The 19,777-nt window shown below is 38.9% G+C and overlaps 2 protein-coding genes across 2 annotated transcripts in view; one reads left to right on the top strand and one right to left on the bottom strand.

Annotated features, from left to right (window-relative positions):
* CHGB (chromogranin B) overlaps window positions 1–19,777 on the bottom strand; it is an 817,086-nt gene that overhangs the window by 337,877 nt on the left and 459,432 nt on the right. The gene's annotated exons all lie outside the window — the stretch shown is intronic.
* GPCPD1 (glycerophosphocholine phosphodiesterase 1) overlaps window positions 1–19,777 on the top strand; it is a 65,815-nt gene that overhangs the window by 25,820 nt on the left and 20,218 nt on the right. Inside the window, exons 7-14 of the mRNA XM_050745211.1 lie at window positions 2,704–2,827; window positions 4,512–4,743; window positions 7,521–7,683; window positions 7,971–8,103; window positions 9,521–9,575; window positions 13,373–13,465; window positions 17,592–17,669; window positions 18,374–18,413. Of these exons, the coding sequence (XP_050601168.1) occupies window positions 2,704–2,827; window positions 4,512–4,743; window positions 7,521–7,683; window positions 7,971–8,103; window positions 9,521–9,575; window positions 13,373–13,465; window positions 17,592–17,669; window positions 18,374–18,413 (918 nt within the window). The remainder of the gene's footprint in view (window positions 1–2,703; window positions 2,828–4,511; window positions 4,744–7,520; window positions 7,684–7,970; window positions 8,104–9,520; window positions 9,576–13,372; window positions 13,466–17,591; window positions 17,670–18,373; window positions 18,414–19,777) is intronic.

Here is a 19,777-nt window from a genome sequence, read left to right as displayed (position 1 = left end):
ATTCTCCTGCCTCAGCCTCCTGAGTAGTTGAGATTATAGGCATGTGCCACCATGCCCAGCTAATTTTGTATTTTTAGTAGAGACGGGGTTTCTCCGTGTTGGTCAGGCTGGTCTTGAACTGCCAACCTGAGGTGATCCTCCTGCCTCAGCCTCCCAAAGTGCTGGGATTACAGGCATGAGCCACCGCACCCAGCTGGAATTCTTACAGTGTATCAGGGCTGTTATATTAAACTGCATTCTCTTTTTTTTTTTTTTTTTTTTTTTTTTTTTTTGAGATGGAGTCTTGCTCTGTCACCCAGGCTGGAATGCAGTGGCGCAATCTCCACTCACTGCAGCCTCCACCAGCTGGGTTCAAGCAATTCTCCTGCCTCAGCCTGCTGAGTAGCTGGGACTACAGGTGAGTGCCATCACACCTGGCTAATTTTTGTATTTTTAGTAGAGATGGGGCTTTGCTGTGTTGGTTAGGCTGGTCTCAAACTCCTGACCTCAAGTGATCTGCCTGCCTTGGCCTCCCAAAGTGTTGGGATTACAGGCGTAAGCCACCATGCCCGGCCTGCATCCTCATTTTGGATGCTGTACTGTAGGAGTCAAAAGGTGGAAAGAGGGTGGGCGGAATTGTGTTTGTACTGACTCTGAATCAGAGATAAATTGCTGATAACCAGTTTGCTTTCCTGCTGAGCACAGGAAAGAACAGGCTTGAATGTTTTGGTTGTGGTTTTTATTAGGTATATGTGTTTATGTATGGTAGAAATGAACATGCTCTGGCAGTATTTAAATAGAAATTTGACATCTTTTCCTTGATTTTGTTTGAGATTGTTTATATTACATCAGAAAATAGTGTACAATACTTGAATAGCTTTAGTGTTAAGTGTTTTAGAGTCTTTATTACTTTCATAAGTAGTATTTACACTACATGTTTTGGAGTGCTTTATGGAGTAGTAGTTTTTGCTTGAGCTGTGATGCATGGTCTCACTTTGTCTTTTCTGGAAAAGACAAGGTTAAAGTCCCACAGTTATTAAGCATTCTTAAGTTAGGAGAGAATTTCTAAGGAGAGAAGTTTCTTGGTATTTATTTATTTTAACCCTGTTTATGAAAAAGCTTAGGTCCAAAACAGCTGACAGTTTCTCTGGTATTTATGAAAATTTTGTTACCTATATTAAGTAGGTGAGTAGCTTCAAGTTAATGCTAACAGTGTTGTCACGATCATGATCATGCAGTTTATTTATGGCAGAATATATAAATTTGAGAATATGGAATTGACTCACAGTTCTGTTCTTACCTTCTGATATCTCAGACCCCCAGGACTAGTGGCATAACTAGTTGCAGCTAAATATCTAAAATGACGCTTTGGAAGTGTAACAGTGATCCCTAGTAGAACAGTTGCTAGGTTAGATGCTATCTTGGACCATGTGCTCTTTCTGAAATAGATTTGTATTATTTCAGTCATGGATTCAATATGAATATTTTAATTTATTTGTGCTGTGACAGCATAGCTAATTATTAATATTCATTTAATTTCCCTCCCTATTTTATATAAAAGTTATATTTGAATAAAGAATTTAAGACTACCTGTGTATTTGCTTTGGGGAGAAGAGTACCAGTGTTAGGTAACCTCAGTGTATTATTACAGTGTGAATGTGGGCAGGGTGAGGTGGCTCATGCCTGTAATACCAGCACTTTGGTAGGCCTGAGGAAGGCGGATCACTTGACGTCAGATGTTCAGGAGTTTGAGACCAGCTTGGCCAGCATGGTGACACCCTGTCTCTACTAAAAATACAAAAGTTAGCTGGGCATGGTGTATGCCTATAATCCCAGCTACTTTGGAGCCTGAGGCGTGAGAATCACTTGAACCTGGGAGATGGAGTCCTCAGTGAGTTGAGATCACACCACTGTACTCTAGCCTAAGCAACAGAGCAGGACTCTGTTTCAAAAAAAAATGAATTTATTCCTTTTAGATTTTTTTCAAAGATGATATTGATAGAACCAGGATCTTTTCTGAAGGCCTTTGAAATATGTATTCTAAATCTGTCTGTTCACAATGATTCATTATTTTGGGATTCTTTTCTTTTCTTTTCTTTTCTTTTTTTTTTTTTTTTTTTTTTGTGAGACGGAGTCTCGCTCTGTTGCCCAGGCTGGAGTGCAGTGGCATGATCTTGGCTCACTGCAAGCTCCGCCTCCTGGGTTCATGCCATTCTCCTGCCTCAGCCTCCCAAGCAGCTGGTACTACAGGCGCCCGCCACCACGCCTGGCTAATTTTTTTGTGTTTTTAGTAGAGACAGGGTTTCACCGTGTTAGCCGGGATGGTCTCGATCTCCTGACTTCGTAATCTGCCTGCCTTGACCTCCCAAAGTGCTGGGATTACAGGCGTGAGCCACCACGCCTGGCCTGTTTTCATATTTAGAAAGGAAAGAATTTAATTCTTTTTTTACTGTTATTCTAAAAATACTTATTTACTGAAAGGATCTTTTCCGTCAGATTTTTACCTTTGGAACCTTTGGGTTGCATATGAACAACGGTTTAGGCAGGGGTCTAGGAAACAAATCATGGATTAGATCTCATTAAAAAATGTATTTCCTTTGGAGGTAAAAAAAAAAAAAAAAAACAACAGTGAGTGTGAACTAGAATTATCAATGCATATAGGTACTTATTGTGTTGTTTAAAAATATATATAATAATTACTGTTCTTCATATTTATTCTGTCAGATGGTGTTGAAACTCTGGATTCTGGATGGCTGACGTGTCAGACTGAAATAAGATTACGTTTGCATTATTCTGAAAAACCTCCTGTGTCAATAACCAAGAAAAAACTAAAAAAATCTAGATTTAGGTATGACCATGTATATGTTTATTAGGCCATTTTTTTAAACTAGTGCTGTAGATTTCAGACTCAATTGGTTTTAGTCTTTAAGTTTACACAGTTTGGGATAATGTTACATATTCTAGTAACTACAGGGCTTTGTAACAGTGAACTACTTATCCCCGCTCAGGTTGCTACTGTTGCAGTTAGTCTTAATCTCTACATTTAGAACCAGAAAAAATTTGTTTATATAGATAAGTGGTTTTCTAAGCTTATGTATTTTTATAGTTTCTATTTAAATTTTCATAGTGTAGCAGCAGTTTGTTTTAAAATTGATACAATGTGCCGGGCGTGATGGCTTACGCCTGTAATCCCAGCAGTTTGGGAGGCCGAGGTGGGCAGATCACCTGAGGTCAGGAGTTCGAGACCAGACTGGCCAACATGGTGAAACCGCGTCTCTACTAAAAATACAAAAATTAACCGGGCATGGTGTCGGGTGCCTGTAATCCCAGCTGCTTGGGAGGCTGAGGCAGGAGAATCGTTTGAACCCAGGAGGCAGAAGTTGCAGTGAGCCGAGATCGCAGCCCTGCATTCCAGGCAGAGCGAGACTCTCTCTCAGAAAAAAAGAAAAAATTGGGGCCGGGCGCGGTGGCTCAAGCCTGTAATCCCAGCACTTTGGGAGGCCGAGACGGGCGGATCACGAGGTCAGGAGATCGAGACCATCCTGGCTAACACGGTGAAACCCCATCTCTACTAAAAAATACAAAAAAATAGCCGGGCGAAGTGGCGGGCGCCTGTGGTCCCAGCTACTCGGGAGGCTGAGGCAGGAGAATGGCGTAAACCCGGGAGGTGGAGCTTGCAGTGAGCTGAGATCCGGCCACTGCACTCCAGCCTGGGCGACAGAGCCAGACTCCGTCTCAAAAAAAAAAAAAAAAAAAAAAAAAAAAAAAAAAGAAAAAAAGAAAAAATTGATATAATGGAAATGATTGTCTGCTACATAATGCCATAAAGAGAAAATATTTTTTGGAAATATTCTTCAGTGTTCTAAATTGTACTGTGTCTTGAAAATGAAAAATTTTCCACACAACAGAAAATTTTTGAATATTATGTATGTTTAATTTTTTATATATATATATTCTTTTGAGAGAAGATCTGGCTGTATCACCCAGGTTGGAGTACAGTGGTGCAATCTTGGCTTACTGCAACCTCCACCTCCCAAGCTCAACTGATCCTCCCACCTCAGCCTCCCGAGTAGCTGGGACTACAGTCATGTGACACATGCCTGGATAATTTTTATATTTTTTGCAGGTGGGGTTTCACCATGTTGCCTAGGCTGGTCTCAGACTTCTGAGCTCAAGCAGTCCTCCCGCCTCAGCCTCCCAAAGTTCTGGGATTACAGGTGTAAGCCATTGGCCCAGCCCTGGATTTATTTATTTTTTAATGAAAGAATCAACAACCTTAGTAGGCACAATGGTCATTTATCCCATTTTAATACTTTGCAAAAATATATGTGGATAACATCGATATTTTATAAAACACACCTAATTCCTTAACCTGTAGTATGTGTAGTCTCTGCATAATGCGTTATTTTTGTTATTCGAAGATTTAGCATATTTGGGGGCACTTTAAAATGTAGAATTTAGGCAACATTTGTATGAGTTTTTCGTTTCTGCCACTTCTTGCATCTCATTATTATTATTTTTTTATTACATAGAGTGAAGCTGACACTAGAAGGCCTGGAGGAAGATGACGATGATAGGGTATCTCCCACTGTACTCCACAAAATGTCCAATAGCTTGGAGATATCCTTAATAAGCGACAATGAGTTCAAGTGCAGGCATTCACAGCCGGAGTGTGGTTATGGCTTACAGCCTGATCGTTGGACAGAGTACAGCATACAGACAATGGAACCAGATAACCTGGAACTAATCTTTGACTTTTTTGAAGTGAGTAGTTACTGCAGTGAGGGGATTGAGAAAGAATGCAGGGACACGCTTATATTAACATATGTTTTGATTTTTATTTTAATCTAATTTGTGTAAAGCTAATTTTTTAGAGGTACGCTTCTGTACAGTTAAGCTTAAAAGACTTAGGGGACGAGCTTATTTTAATGTATGTTTCGATTTTTATTTTAATCTAATTTGTGTAAAGCTAACTTTTTAGAGGTATGCTCCTCTGTACAGTTAAGCTTAAAAAACTTAGAGTTGTCATCTTCAAGTACTATTAAAAATATAATTAAGAGAACAGCAGTATTGCTGTTTCACGTGAAGACCAGACATCTTTGATGCCTGTCTGCTAAATCTAAATGTGAATGAATTGTATCCAAAGGAACCATGAGCAGTAAATAGAGACCAGGGCAGGGTTTTTACCTCTTGGCGAGCATACCAGTGTAAGAAGTGTGATCGAGTTCTCATTATGATGAAGCCTGTCGTTTATTGAGGTACTTTATTAGGATTTGTTGATGGGACTGACTTGCAACTTGATATTGTAAATATGTAATGAAATTATAAAGTTTGTGCCAGGTTATTGACAATCTGTGCTGCTAACTTTCTGGAGCTACATGTGCTACTTACACTAGTGCTTGCAGATCACTGGCTGTTCATATTTCCCCAACACATAATACTTGGTACATCCCCTAAGGTCCTAACTGCTGTCGGCCTGGCTTAGTAGTGATATGTAGTGGTTTTCTTAGCCTCTAGCTCCACCTCCACACCCATTTATACTAGATTAGAGTTTAAATCTTGGAGGGTAGGGAATACGTCTTGACCACCAGTAGCCCCCAGCCCATTTCTTAAGGACAGAATTCAGGATGGATTTTAAAAAATCTAATCTTAAGCAGTAAGATCTGTGGGACTCTATTATAAAAATATGAAGTTTTGATGACTTCTTTCTTTTTCTTTTTTCTCTTTTTTTTTTTTTTTCCTGGAGAGAGGGTCTTGCTGTGTTGCCCAGGCTGGAGTACAGTGACGTGATCATGGCTCACTGCAGCCTCAACCTCCTGGGCACCAGTGATCCTCCTACCTCAGCCTCCCAAGTAATTGGGACTACAGGTGTGTACCACCACACCCAGCTAATTAAAAAAAAACTTTTTTGGCTGGGTGCGGTGGCTCGCACCTGTAATCCCAGCACTTTGGGAGGCCAAGGCAGGCGGATCATGAGGTCAAGAGTAAGAATACAAAAATTAGCCAGGTGTGGTGGCACTTGCCTGTAATCCCAGCTACTCAAGAGGCTAAGGCAGGAGAATTGCTTAAACCCAGGAGGCGGAGGTTGCAGTGAGCCAAGATCATGCCACTGCGCTCCAGCCTGAGCGACAGAGCAAGACTTCGTCTCAGAAATAAAAAAAACAACAACAACTTTTTTTGTTGTTGTTGAGACGGGGTCTTTGTTGCCCAGGCTGGTCTTGAACTCCTGGGCTCAAGCGATCCTCCTGCCTTGGCCCCTCGGAGTGCTGGGATTACAGGTGTGAGTCTCCGCTCCTGGCTTGAACGTTTTCTTGTTGCTTCCTTTTAATAAACCTGCCTTTTAATAAACTCTTGAATGTCCTACCTTCCCTTTAATTTGGTTAGCATTTTTTGTAATAGTGTTTTATTCATAGACTAGGCTGATAAAATATCCAGTGTAATCTCAAAGTGAGTATAGTATTTGGTTTCCTAGAGAGTTGCTATCCCTATATGACTCTTGTGTAGACACATATTTTTTTTTTTTTTGAGACGGAGTCTTACTCTGTGGCCAAGGCTGGAGTGTAGTGGCGTGATCTCAGCTCACTATAAGCTCCTCCTCCTGGGTTCACGCCATTCTCCTGCATCAACCTCCCGAGTAGCTGGGACTACAGGCGCCCGCCACCATGCCCGGCTAATTTTTTTGTATTTTTAGTAGAGATGGGGTTTCACCATGTTAGCCAAGATGGTCTCGATCTCCTGACCTTGTGATCCGCCCACCTCGGCCTCCCAAAGTGCTGGGATTACAGGCGTGAGCCACCATGCCTGGCCGTGTAGACACGTTTTTAGAGAATATGTTAAAAATTCACTACAAATATATCTTAGTCCTAAAACAACATAAAAGTGATTAGAAATTTTCGAGCAGTGCTTTAAATTTAAACTGAATGAGACTCCGTCTCGAAAATACATACATGTTTAAACTGTACAAGAAAATGTATTTAATTATAGAGAAGACATCAAGTCACTTGAATATAAATTTGATTGTATCTCTTTCTTATCAGTTCTGCCCAGAGATTCTCAGTTGACTTTAAGTGAGGTTTTTGATCTTTAAATTGAAAATATTGAATTTTTTTTTTTTTTTGAGATGGAGTCTTGCTCTGTTGTCCAGGCTGGAGTGCAGTGGCACGATCTCAGCTCACTGCAGCCTCCACCTCCAGGTTTCAAGCATTTCTCCTGCATCAGCCTCCTGAGTAGCTGGTACTGCTGGCATGTGCCACTATGCCAGGCTAATTTTTTGTATTTTTAATAGAAATGAGGTTTCACTATGTTAGCCAGGCTAGTCTCGAACTCCTGACCTCGTGATCCGCCTGCATTGGCATCCCAAAGTGCTGGGATTACCGACGTGAGCCACTGCACCTGGCCGAAAATATTGAAGTTTTTATGAAAAAAAAAATACATATACATATTTCATATATAGGTGATATATATATATGTATGTGTAAATTATGTATGTATATAATACAGAAGTTTAAAAATTAAGATTATTTTAAATCTCATTTTTTCAGGAAGATCTCAGTGAGCACGTAGTTCAGGGTGATGCCCTTCCTGGACATGTGGGTACAGCTTGTCTCTTATCATCCACCATTGCTGAGAGTGGAAAGAGTGCTGGAATTCTTACTCTTCCCATCATGAGCAGAAATTCCAGGAAAACAATAGGCAAAGTGAGAGGTAAGTTTGAAGACACTGCCAAATAACCCAAGGGGTTAAGTTGGAATTTTAATTAGTTTCAAATTAAGTATTTGATAATGATAAAGATGAAATTAATAATTTGCTTTGGTATCAATTTAAGGAGCATGTCTGTTACATTTTCTAAAAGTTTTGAATCTTGATTTTTTTTGTTGTTGTTTGATAGAAACTGATAAAGCTGACTTGAGTGGTATTTAAATATAATTCAGCTCATAATGGCCCTTTTAATCATTTTTGTTTTTGTTCCTCCCTCTTTTTTCCTATGAAAGTTGACTATATAATTATCAAGCCATTACCAGGATACACTTGTGACATGAAATCTTCATTTTCCAAGTATTGGAAGCCAAGAATACCATTGGATGTTGGCCATCGAGGTGCAGGAAACTCTACAACAACTGCCCAGTAAGTTGAATATTTGAGTAGGATTAGCATTTGGTGTAGCTCATGTTTGATAGAGTTCTACTGGTTTTCTCAGCAAAGGTGAAATGATATTTTTATTTTTTACCAAGGGAATTTAATGTAATTTGGTAGTTGAAGTTAGAGACCAACCTTAAGATTCTGGTCAATTTTATAATATATCTACTGAATTGATAAGGAGGAAGACATTAAAAATTGAAAGACAGGAAGGAAAGCTTGATGCAGAAAGCTTTGGTAGCATCAGGGTGTGTGTCTGTATTGTGGTCCTTACTTTTGACGTGTTGCCCTCTCTCAGTCTGAGTTTCCGCATCTATAAAATGGAAGGGTTTGGACAGCATTATCCCAAGTCTATGTGATTAAACTCAAGGAATATTAGTTAACTTGAACCTCAACCAAAAGATGCTCTCTCTTCTCAACAGATTGTAGCCTGGAATAGTTGTCTTCCCCTTCTACTTTTGTAAGTTTGTTTAATTACCAGTGCTATAGCTCATGCCTCAGATTTTCTACTGTAAATTTTAATCCCTCTCCATTTTGTTTTAAAGTGATGCTGTGGAGACGATTAGGATTTTTTAATTTTAAAGTCTATAAAAAACCATTTAAGGAAGAAGGACCCTCACCCGCCCCCACCTTTTTGGTTGGTTTGTTTTTGAGACAGGGTCTCTGTCGCTCAGGCCGGAGTGCAGTGGCACATTCTTGTCTCACTGCAGCCTCAATTTCCGGAGCTCAAGCCATTCTTCCACCTCAGTCTCCCCAGTGGCTGGAACCACAGGCACGTGGTACCATGCCCAGCTATATTTTTGGTATTTTTCTATAGATACCAGGTCTCACCTTGTTGCCCAGGCCAGTCTCGAACTCCTGAGCTCAAGTGATCTGCCCGCCTCAGCCTCCCAAAGTGCTGGGGTTACAGGCGTGAGCCACCGCACCTAACCTCTCAGGCCCCATCTTATCCCTTTCTGTTCTTATTATTAATAGATTTTCCACACTTCTATCCTGCGTGTGTGTCGGTTGTTTCTCATTCCCCCACAGTCTGCCAGTAGTAAGTCCTTTGGAGGCTGTATTGCAAGGAGCAGGTTTCTATGTCTCTATTTCTTCTGCCATTGAAAAGGATTATTTTTACTGATCACTTTGCATGGCTCCAAGAAAAAAGTCCATAGTACAGGGCAAGTGTATGTTGTGTTGGCTATGTTGGTATACAGCTTGTAAATATCTATCATTGTTAGAGCTTGCATTTAAGGAATAAATTCCTAGTGACAGCCATAGTCATATTTGGGGGATGTCAAAATTGGCCTCAAAATACAGAATAAGTACCGTTTCCCATTGTTGAAAATACACTTTGCCTCTTTATTACATTTGTTTCTTTATCTTCCCTATAGTTTATGATAACTATATTTCTTCTTTTCAGGCTGGCTAAAGTTCAAGAAAATACTATTGCTTCTTTAAGAAATGCTGCTAGTCATGTAAGTAACCTTTAAATAACTTTAGACTGCGGAGGTAGAGAAATATGGATCAGGGAGTCTCCTCCAGTTTTTATTAATAGTTAGAAAGGGGAAATATCTCTTGGCATTTGTATTCAGGTCCATGGTGAAGATTGGGATAAAGACAATAGAACCATAAGCATCTTTTCTTTTTTTTTGAGACAAGGTCTCGTTCTGTCACCCAGGCATGGAATACAGTGCTGCGAACATGGCTCACTGCAGCCTCAACCTCCTGGGCTCAGGCAGTCCTCCCACCTCAGCCTCCGTAGTAGTGGGAATAGAGACATGTGCCGCCGTGTCTGGCTAATTTTTAAATTTTTTTTTCTTTTGTGGAGACAGGGTCTCACTATGTTGCCCAGGCTGGTTTCAAACTCCTGGGCTCAAGCGATCCTCCCGCCTCAGCCTTCCTAAGTACTGGGATTATGGGTATCAGCCACTGTGTCCAGCCAGCATCCTTTTTTGAGATAATAAATTTTGAGTAATTGAGACAAAAAAAAAGTTCCCACTAAGCATTGGTTTTCACTACCTGAATAATGTGCTTATTCAGATACTCACTTTGGAAAAAATGCCTTTAGAAAGATTTGATGGGACAGGCACAGTGGCTCACACCTGTAATCCCAGCACTTTGGGAGGCCGAGATGGGCAGATCACCTGAGGTTGGGAGTTCAAGACCAGCCTGGCCAACATGGTGAAACCCCGTCTGTACTAAAAATACAAAAAATTAACCGGGCATGGTAGCCTGCGCCTGTAATCCCAGCTACTTGCGAGACTGAGGTGGGAGAATTGCTTGAATATGGGAGGTGGAGGTTGCTGTGAGGTGAGATCACGCCACTGTTTTCCAGCCTGGATGACAGAGTAAGACTCAGTCTCAAAAAAGAAAAAAAAGAAGGAAAGATTTGATGGTGATTTTATGTAACACTTGAAAAAAGTGTATCAGCTGGGTGTGGTGTCTCATGCCTGTAGTCTCACCTACTTGGGAGTCTGAGGCAGGAGCTTTGCTGGAGCCCAGGAGTTTGAGGCTGCGGTGAGCTATGATCCGGCCAGTGCACTCCAGCCTGGATGACAGAATGAGACTCTATCTCTTTAAAAAATAACAAAAAAAAGTATCAGTTTCTACCCTTGCATAGCAACTTGATTGTCTTCCTTAACTCCCTGTTTTTTTTTTTTTTTCCAGTTATAAAGTATTATAGTCTGTTTTTTAGCTTTTAGGATTTTCAGCAACTGCAACTTGGACATTTTTAATCAATAACCTGAGATTTTTCTCCCCTCTTCCTCTGTACTTGTCTGGACCGCCTCACATTCCAAAGTGAAACTAGGGGAAAAAATGGAGGAACATCTCATTTTTTAATTTCCACTTTTTCCACAATGTACTCCATATGCCTCAACTTTGCCTTGTAAAAAATAGTTCGGGAAGTAAACTTGGCTAGTCAGTGTTTAACCTCATTACTTACATGAACTAACATCTATTCTGAGGTGTACTTTTAAAATATTTTAACCTCTCTGAAACTGGAATGGGTTTACAACTTAGCTTTGAGTCATAATTTAATTGGCAGCATATTTCCCCCTCTTAGTGGTATGTAAAATAATGCATTTTAAAATTCATGACATCTTGAATTGATTATAATTTTAATATTTAAAATAGTAGTATATTGTTTTATCTTTGTTGAAAATATATTTATTAGTAGTATTGGGCTATAGTTTATAATTAATTTGGAACCAGTTTTACTGTCATGGCTAGTCTAAACATCATTTCATTAGCTATAAACATGATGGCCTGGTCGCCCAGGCTGGAGTGCAGTGGCAGGATCATAGCTCACTGCAGCCTCAACCTCCTGGGCTCAAGTGATCCTCCTGCTTTGGCTTCTCAAGTAGCTGGGACCACAGGCATGTGTCATCACACCTGGCTAATTGTTGTGTTTTTTGTAGAGACAGGATCTCACTATGTTGCTCAGGTGGGTTTTGAACTTGTGGGCTCAAGCTATCCCCTCACTTGGCCTCCCTAAGTACTGGGATTACAGGCATGAGCCATCTTGCCCGGTGTGATGAGCCGGGTTTTTTTTGTTTTTTGTTTTTTGTTTTTTTTTTTTTTTTGAGATGGAGTTTTGTTCTGTCTCTCAGGCTGGAGTACAGTGGCGTGATCTCGGCTCACTGCAACCTCACCTCCTAGGTTCAAGCGATTCTCCTGTTTTAGCCTCCCGAGTAGCTGAGATTGTAGGCGTGTGCCACCATGCCCAGCTAATTTTTGTAATTTTGGTAGAGATGGGGTTTCCCCATGTTGGCCAGACTGGTCTTGAACTTCCGACCTCAAGTGATCTGACTGCCTCAGCCTCTCAAAGTGCTGGCATTATAGGCATGAGCCACCGCACCCCGCCAAGAATTTTTAGATATGTGCTTTTTGAGAGAGAATTTCATTAAGCCTTTTTCTTCCATATTCTAATGAAATCCTTTGTAACTCACAGGGATCACATTTTCAGAAGTGTTATTTTAATTGTTATTGAATTATTTTAATGTTAAATACGTATCTGTGAAGATGTTTTGGTCTGTTATTGGCTTATTACTTAAACCTTACAATGAATTTTGGGATTAAGTTTTGTCTCCTACTAAAATTGTTTTCTATAAGGATTATGGTTGTCTAAAACCAAACAAATTAGAAAGCTACAACTTAAAATGTTTCATAGAACTACTTGGGAATGGTAGGGTTTGTCCTCTTTGGTAGAATGGGTTTTTGATTTTGTCTTGTTTCAAATAAGAGGTGCTAAGTTTCCCGCTTCAGAAGTCTGCAAGGAAGTAGGCTCCCTCGCCATACTCTTGAACTCCTTTGACTCTAGTCTGTGATCCATGTGTATTCACACGTTGAGTTCTACCCCTTGACAACTTAGAGCCGGTGTAAGGGGTAGAAATGCACCCACCTTTTCTAGTACAGCACCTCTGTGGGTCACAGCAAAGTAGTGTTACAGAATTTTCAAACCTTCCTTCTATCGCAGCTGGCCTTCTTTCAGGAAAGGTGCATATTTGTATGTCAGTTTATGACATACAGACTTTAACTGAATTAATTCATGGGGGTGAGTGGATCTGCCTTTTTCTTTCTTTTCTTTTTTTTCTTTAATTTCAGTCCTGCTCCTTCTGTGTGGATCTGGTTTTTAGAAATTTGGCTTTAACTATAATTCATGTCTTCCTCGTTTGTTTGGCTCTCATTAGGAAACTGGACATGAGCATCATCTTTTTCCTGTTTCTGTTTTCTCTGTCTGTTCATCAGCAGTTATGGCTTCCTCTTTCATTCAGTACTGACATTTTGCTGAGAAAGGCTGTACAGTGGACTGCTCAGGTGCACTAAGGAGCAGAGCTTAGGCGCTTTGCAGCTTATTCCTTTCCTCACCAAATCTTTCATGTTAGCTGTGCAGCTAAGGTTTGCAGGGACAGTGGGCAGCAATGTGAGGGATCCCTGAGCTCGAGGCACTTGTCGGGTTCCGTTTCTGCCGATAGCAGTTGTAGAAGTGACAGCCCGAAGGCTGTCTCACTGCCACTGAGGTGCCTCTGGATGTTTTAAAGTGAATCTGTGTCCTTTTTTTTTTTTTTTTTTTTTTTTTTTTTGCCCAGGAAAAAGTAGCTGTGCTTTTGCAAAAGAGAAAAGCCATTGTTTTAAGAGAATACATTACTTTTTAGAAAAAGTTTGTACAGGTCCATAATTTTATAGTGAACAAAAATTTCTTATGTTCTTGCAGTTTGAGATGTACTGTGTACCAGGCAATGTTTTTCAAATACTTGCTTCCTTCTATCAGGGTGCAGCCTTTGTAGAATTTGATGTACACCTTTCAAAGGACTTTGTGCCCGTGGTATATCATGATCTTACCTGTTGTTTGACTATGAAAAAGGTACGTTGAAATTTCTTCATTTCAAACTCTTAATGTTAGGTAAAAGGTTTAAAAACTAGGAAGTTTTAAAAATATTTTAAATTACTTATTAAATAGAATTGGTTAATTCATTTTTTTGGTGTATTCCTGCCAGTCCTTCCCTCTCATGCTCTTGCAACATTGAGACAGTGATGAGATGGGATACTGCCTTCCTAGAGTAGGGTCTCTGTTGCTGAATACACTTTATTATGTTATAGAAAAGGGACATTCCAGGTGATTTCTGTGGTGGTGTGACTGTCTATGCTACTATATTGAGGCAAGAGAGGAAGATATCATAGTGTTTGTTTTCTGGAATTCCAGCTGTTTCTGCTTCAAGCTTCTTCAATTAATAAAGCTAGTGAGCCACAGTGAAAAATTCAAAAAGTGGTTTGGAGTTAGATGGCGGAGGGCCTCAGTGAAGAGGTTTAGACTCAAGAGCTAGGGAGGTAGGGAATACTTTTTAGCTGAAAAGGGAAATGTTCACGACTAATGTTTTGGTAGCTGATGAAATAGGAATGTCAGAGGACAGAGACTGCAGGCAGGGCGAGCAGCAATGTGGGCTACAGGAAAGGTAAGCCTGAATTGGAGTAGGGGACCAGAAGAATGGAGAAGAGGGCATAATGGGGGCGGCGGGGGGGGGATTCCAGAATGAGATTTAAAAATTTATGTAGCTTTAAAAAAACTGTAATTGTTTTTGTACAAACATAATCGTGACAATGATATAGTCCCTAAACATCAGTATACTATGTAACCAAGTGATTTCTCAGGGACGTGGACGCTAAAACTGTGTTAGGTATTAATTTCCAACTGAGTTGATTTCAAGTTAGTCTAGTTTGCTAACATCACTGTACCAGATACTGCCTGTTATATGAAAGAGTGTGACAAGGAACCTGGCACCACCTGCTGGTGAATTTGATTCCCTATTTAATAAATGGTGCTGGGAAAATTGGCTAGCCATAAGTAGAAAGCTGAAACTGGATCCTTTCCTTACTCCTTATACGAAAATTAATTCAAGCTGGATTAGAGACTTAAATGTTAGACCTAATACCATAAAAACCCTAGAGGAAAACCTAGGTAGTACCATTCAGGACATAGGCATGGGCAAAGACTTCATGTCTAAAACACCAAAAGCAACGGCAGCAAAAGCCAAAATTGACAAATGGGATCTCATTAAACTAAAGAGCTTCTGCACAGCAAAAGAAACTACCATCAGAGTGAACAGGCAACCTACAGAATGGGAGAAAATTTTTGCAATCTACTCATCTGACAAAGGGCTAATATCCAGAACCTACAAAGAACTCAAACAAATTTATAAGAAAAAAACAAACAACCCCATCAAAAAGTGGGCAAAGGATATGAACAGACATTTCTCAAAAGAAGACATTCATACAGCCAACAGACACATGAAAAAATGCTCATCATCACTGGCCATCAGAGAAATGCAAATCAAAACCACAATGAGATACCATGTCACACCAGTTAGAATGGCGATCATTAAAAAGTCAGGAAACAACAGGTGCTGGAGAGGATGTGGAGAAATAGGAACACTTTTACACTGTTGGTGGGATTGTAAACTAGTTCAACCATTATGGAAAACAGTATGGCGATTCCTCAAGGATCTAGAACTAGATGTACCATATGACCCAGCCATCCCATTACTGGGTATATACCCAAAGGATTATAAATCATGCTGCTATAAAGACACATGCACACGTATGTTTATTGCAGCACTATTCACAATAGCAAAGACTTGGAATCAACCCAAATGTCCATCAGTGACAGACTGGATTAAGAAAATGTGGCACATATACACCATGGAATACTATGCAGCCATCAAAAAGGATGAGTTTGTGTCCTTTGTAGGGACATGGATGCAGCTGGAAACCATCATTCTTAGCAAACTATCACAAGAACAGAAAACCAAACACCGCATGTTCTCACTCATAGGTGGGAACTGAACAATGAGATCACTTGGACTCGGGAAGGGGAACATCACACACCGGGGCCTATCATGGGGAGGGGGGAGGGGGGAGGGATTGCATTGGGAGTTATACCTGATGTAAATGACGAGTCGATGGGTGTTGACGAGTTGATGGGTGCAGCACAGCAACATGGCACAAGTATACATATGTAACAAACCTGCACGTTATGCACATGTACCTTAGAACTTAAAGTATAATAATAATAAAAAATAAATTAAAAAAAAAGAAGTGAATAGTAAAATTTTGTGTCTTATATTTAATTACTTGTAATGAAAATTTGCACTTATTTTAAACAATTGTGTATTAATAATTATTACAATTAAACTCAATCTAATAGATATTTTTCAAAACTTTAAGACTTATGGTCACTGAAATTCTTAAAATGTTTAATTTCAACTTATATACATATTTTGTTGAAAAAATATAAAAAGGTTATCTTTTTAAAAATTCTAGCAAAAAATATATTACATGTGTAGGAAATGTAAATAAAAATTCAATAAAAAACAAGGAAAGAAAAAAAAAAAAGAGTTCCTAGGGGTTGGATTATTATGATGTATAGGAAAGGACCCTTTTGTTTCTGCGAAATGGTATTAGAAGGAAGGAAGGAAGGAAGGGAGGGAGGGAGGAGGGAGGGAGGGAGGGGAGGGAGAAAGGGAGGGGGAAGGAAGGAGATGCATCTATTTAGATTACATGAGTAGAGTGACCAAACACATGGAACAGGTGGTTTTAGCCATGGAAGAACATTAATGAAAAGATAAATGAGAAAGAGTAAAGTAATAAATGATCTTATTAGCCAAGATTGAGATTAATTGATCTAGCTGCAATTTATTTATTTATTTATTTGAGACTGAGTCTTGCTCTGTCACCTAGGCTGGAGTGCAGTGGCATGATCTTGGCTCAGCCTCCACCTCCTGGGTTCAAGCAATTCTCCTGTCTCAGCCTCCTAAGTAGCTAGGACTGCAGACTGCTAAGTAGCTGGACCACGCCCAGCTAATTTTTGTATTTTTTAGTAGAGACAGGGCTTCACCATGTTGGCCAGACTGGTCTCAAATTCTTGACCTCAGGTGATCCGCCCACCTCAGCCTCCCAAAGTGCCGGGATTTACAGACGTGAGCCACTGCACCTGGCCGAGCTACAATTTACTTCTGAAAATCAATGAGAGTTCAAATATTACTAATGCCCCATTTTCACCAGGCTATATCTTGATCTGAAGTTGAACCTGAATGAGTTGAGAAATGAAAGCAATGAACTTTTATATTGATTTTTATTTTTAAGCTGGTATTTTTCTTATAAAAACATTTCATGTTCATTAGAAAAAATGTAAGTATTTCAGAAGATTATGAAATGAAAAATAAATCTTTCCTGTTTTTCCTTGTTCTCACTGCCTTACTCTTAATAGTTTCTTATGTGTTCCAGAAAAACCTTATGTATGTACAGTTTCATACCAATGTACATGAATGAATATATATGTGGTGGATTTTAGTATATTTGTTGGACAGATGATTTATTGGTGATACCTTAATTCATTTCCTGTAGAAGTGCCTTCAACAGAGTGACATTGATCATTTGATAGACATTAAAACCTAATACAACAGATTTGCTTCTGGGGGAAACATGATAGCTCAGAGTGCTTGTTAAGTATTACGGTTTATAGCTAATTAGACAATTTTTTCATGACGTTTGATGTGTCTGCTGTTTTTAATCAAATATTTAAAAGTATTTGAAAAGATTAGAAACTTACAGAAATAAATTCTATATAGTACTTTCATATTGATTTCTAGTCATGTAGCATGGATAAGTATCAAAGAAAATGTATAGACAGCATAACAAGAAGTAGGGGAGATGACTGACTTCTGGTTCTATCTCAGTTGTCTTCAGCGCTACAGCTTTCTCCCAGCTCCTTTTTCCTTCCAGGTATTCTACACTGCAGTAAAAACGAAAGCCAGAATATAAGGGCTGGGAGGTGATGTTAGATTAGAAGGGGTCCCCCGCATGGGCTCAGTGTGGCTACTCACTGTTATTCTCATGGTTGAGTAAATAGAGTTGCTAGGCCTATCTAGTGTGAGCATTCAGTGATAATTTAGGGCTCACTTTTCTCTTAATTTTCTTTCTTTTTTTTTTTTTAGAAATTTGATGCTGATCCAGTTGAATTATTTGAAATTCCAGTAAAAGAATTAACATTTGACCAACTCCAGTTGTTAAAGGTAGTAATAACAACATGAAATGTAAATTATCCCTTAGTTTAGGACTATTGTACTTGGTTGTATATGGTTATGTTTTCTTTGCACATGGGGATGACTGTTATGTTTAATGTGTAGAGTGTGTGCTTTGGTATTCTGTTCTGTTTGGGAGAAGGGTTCTGTATTGATCCAGCTATCTTCTCCAACCATTTCCATGGACCCCATTGGTTTTTGTATATGAAGGAACAAACTAGACATAAGTTTTTGTAGGCCATAGTGGCTAGCCCGTTCATAATCTTTAGGTTGCTTCTGTTCTGCAGTAGCCCTTCTTCATATAATGGTCATTATTTTACAGTAGGCCTTTTATGCAATAGTTGGTAAATAAATGTTAATTTCCAATACATTTGAATATTTTGTATCATATCATTTTACATGGTTCCTCTTCCTATCCCTATTAGGAACCTAAATAAATGCATGATTCCCTCTTAACAGTTATCTAGTGAAGAATTTTTATATTCTTCCCTAATTGAGTATTTGATTATTATCTTAAATATATGTATGCACATATAAAATATATATAGTGGCTAGTGCTTATTCTTATTAAACTGATAGTTCTACATTTTATAGGCGTTTTTATCTTGCTAGTTTTTCAAGTTATAGTTCTGTTAACCATCTCTTCATAAGCTAAGGCTTCCTTTCCAATTTCATTTTGTTTGTGTGCTTTCTAGCTCACTCATGTGACTGCATTGAAATCTAAGGATCGGAAAGGTACGTACCAATATGGAAAAACTGTTTTCCTTTTGTAGTTAGCATTAATAGGATTTTTAAAATCCATTTTAGCACATACTTGGTCATTTTTATGAATGTAATACTGGGCCTTCTAAATGTAATTTTATAGTTCGGAAATTTGCATTTGTTTTCTACTAAATACGTATCATGTGTATAGTAACCATTGCATTGCTTTTCTTAGCTTGATGATCAAAGTATTAATACCTGTCAATCTTTCCAAACATTCTTAACCATTACAAAGTGGAAAGTAAATCAGCTATAGAATCCAGCTTCAGGGTCAGTTTGAACCAGCTCTGTCATTTACCTGTTATGACCGTGGGTAAGCTTTGTCCTGCCTACCACATCCCTTTATAATTTCACTTTGCTTTTCTACTCCCATAGAAATTAATGGCTGTGCCATTCATATGAGGCTTATTGTATCCATTTTAAATCCTTTATTTTCATATATGTCCCATCTTTTCAACTAGAATGTTAGCTCCTCAGGAGTAGGAAAATGTTTTTCTATTCCCAGAGACTGATGGTGCTGTACATATAGTAGGTGCACTATAGATATAGGTGTTTATCTGTCATTGTGATAACCATACAGTTTTAATATCTTTATAAAGATCGTGAAGTGCTTAAGACTAAAGATTATCCCCACCCAGAGCATAAATGTAACTATATAGGCTCATAGGTATTTTATGACTTTTAGTAATAAAATGAATTCTACCTTTATTCCACTGTAAAATTTTACATGATTTTATCTTTGAATTTGTAATACAGTTTTGTGTGTGTATTTTTAAGAAAAACTTGATATTTTAATTTTTTCCACTTTTGGAAAATAATTTTTTTTAGTCTGTATTAATTGATAATGATAACTAAAGCACAATAGTAGCTATATATTCTCTTAATTTGTAATTTCTGAGCTGATTTTAGTATTTCAAATTTAGTCTTAGCAAAATCACACAACTCTTAATTCTCTGGAAAAATAGCAAAATCACAGCTTGTGACTACTTTTTAAAGAGCAGTACTTTAGTACAAATTTTATAAGAAAGTAATCACTCTTGGGTCTACAGACTGTTGTCTTATTAATCATTGCAAACTGGTTTTCATGAAGGTTACTTATTTAGAAAATGGGTTTTTGATGGTTAATAAATACAAGAGCCTTTAAAAATACTGTATATAGGGGCCGGGCATGGTGGCTCACTCCTGTAATCCCAGCACTTTTGGAGGCCAAGTTGGGAGAATTGCTTGAGGCCAGGAGTTCAAGATTAGCCTGAGCAACGTAGACCTCATTTCTACAAAAAAAGTTAAAAATGAGCTGGATGTGGTAGTGCACGTCTGTGGGCATAGCTACTCGGGAG

Source organism: Macaca thibetana, chromosome 10 (assembly GCF_024542745.1).
Source record: "Macaca thibetana thibetana isolate TM-01 chromosome 10, ASM2454274v1, whole genome shotgun sequence".
In the NCBI taxonomy this organism is placed as follows: Eukaryota; Metazoa; Chordata; class Mammalia; order Primates; family Cercopithecidae; genus Macaca; species Macaca thibetana.
This window is presented reverse-complemented; position numbering and strand designations above follow the sequence as displayed.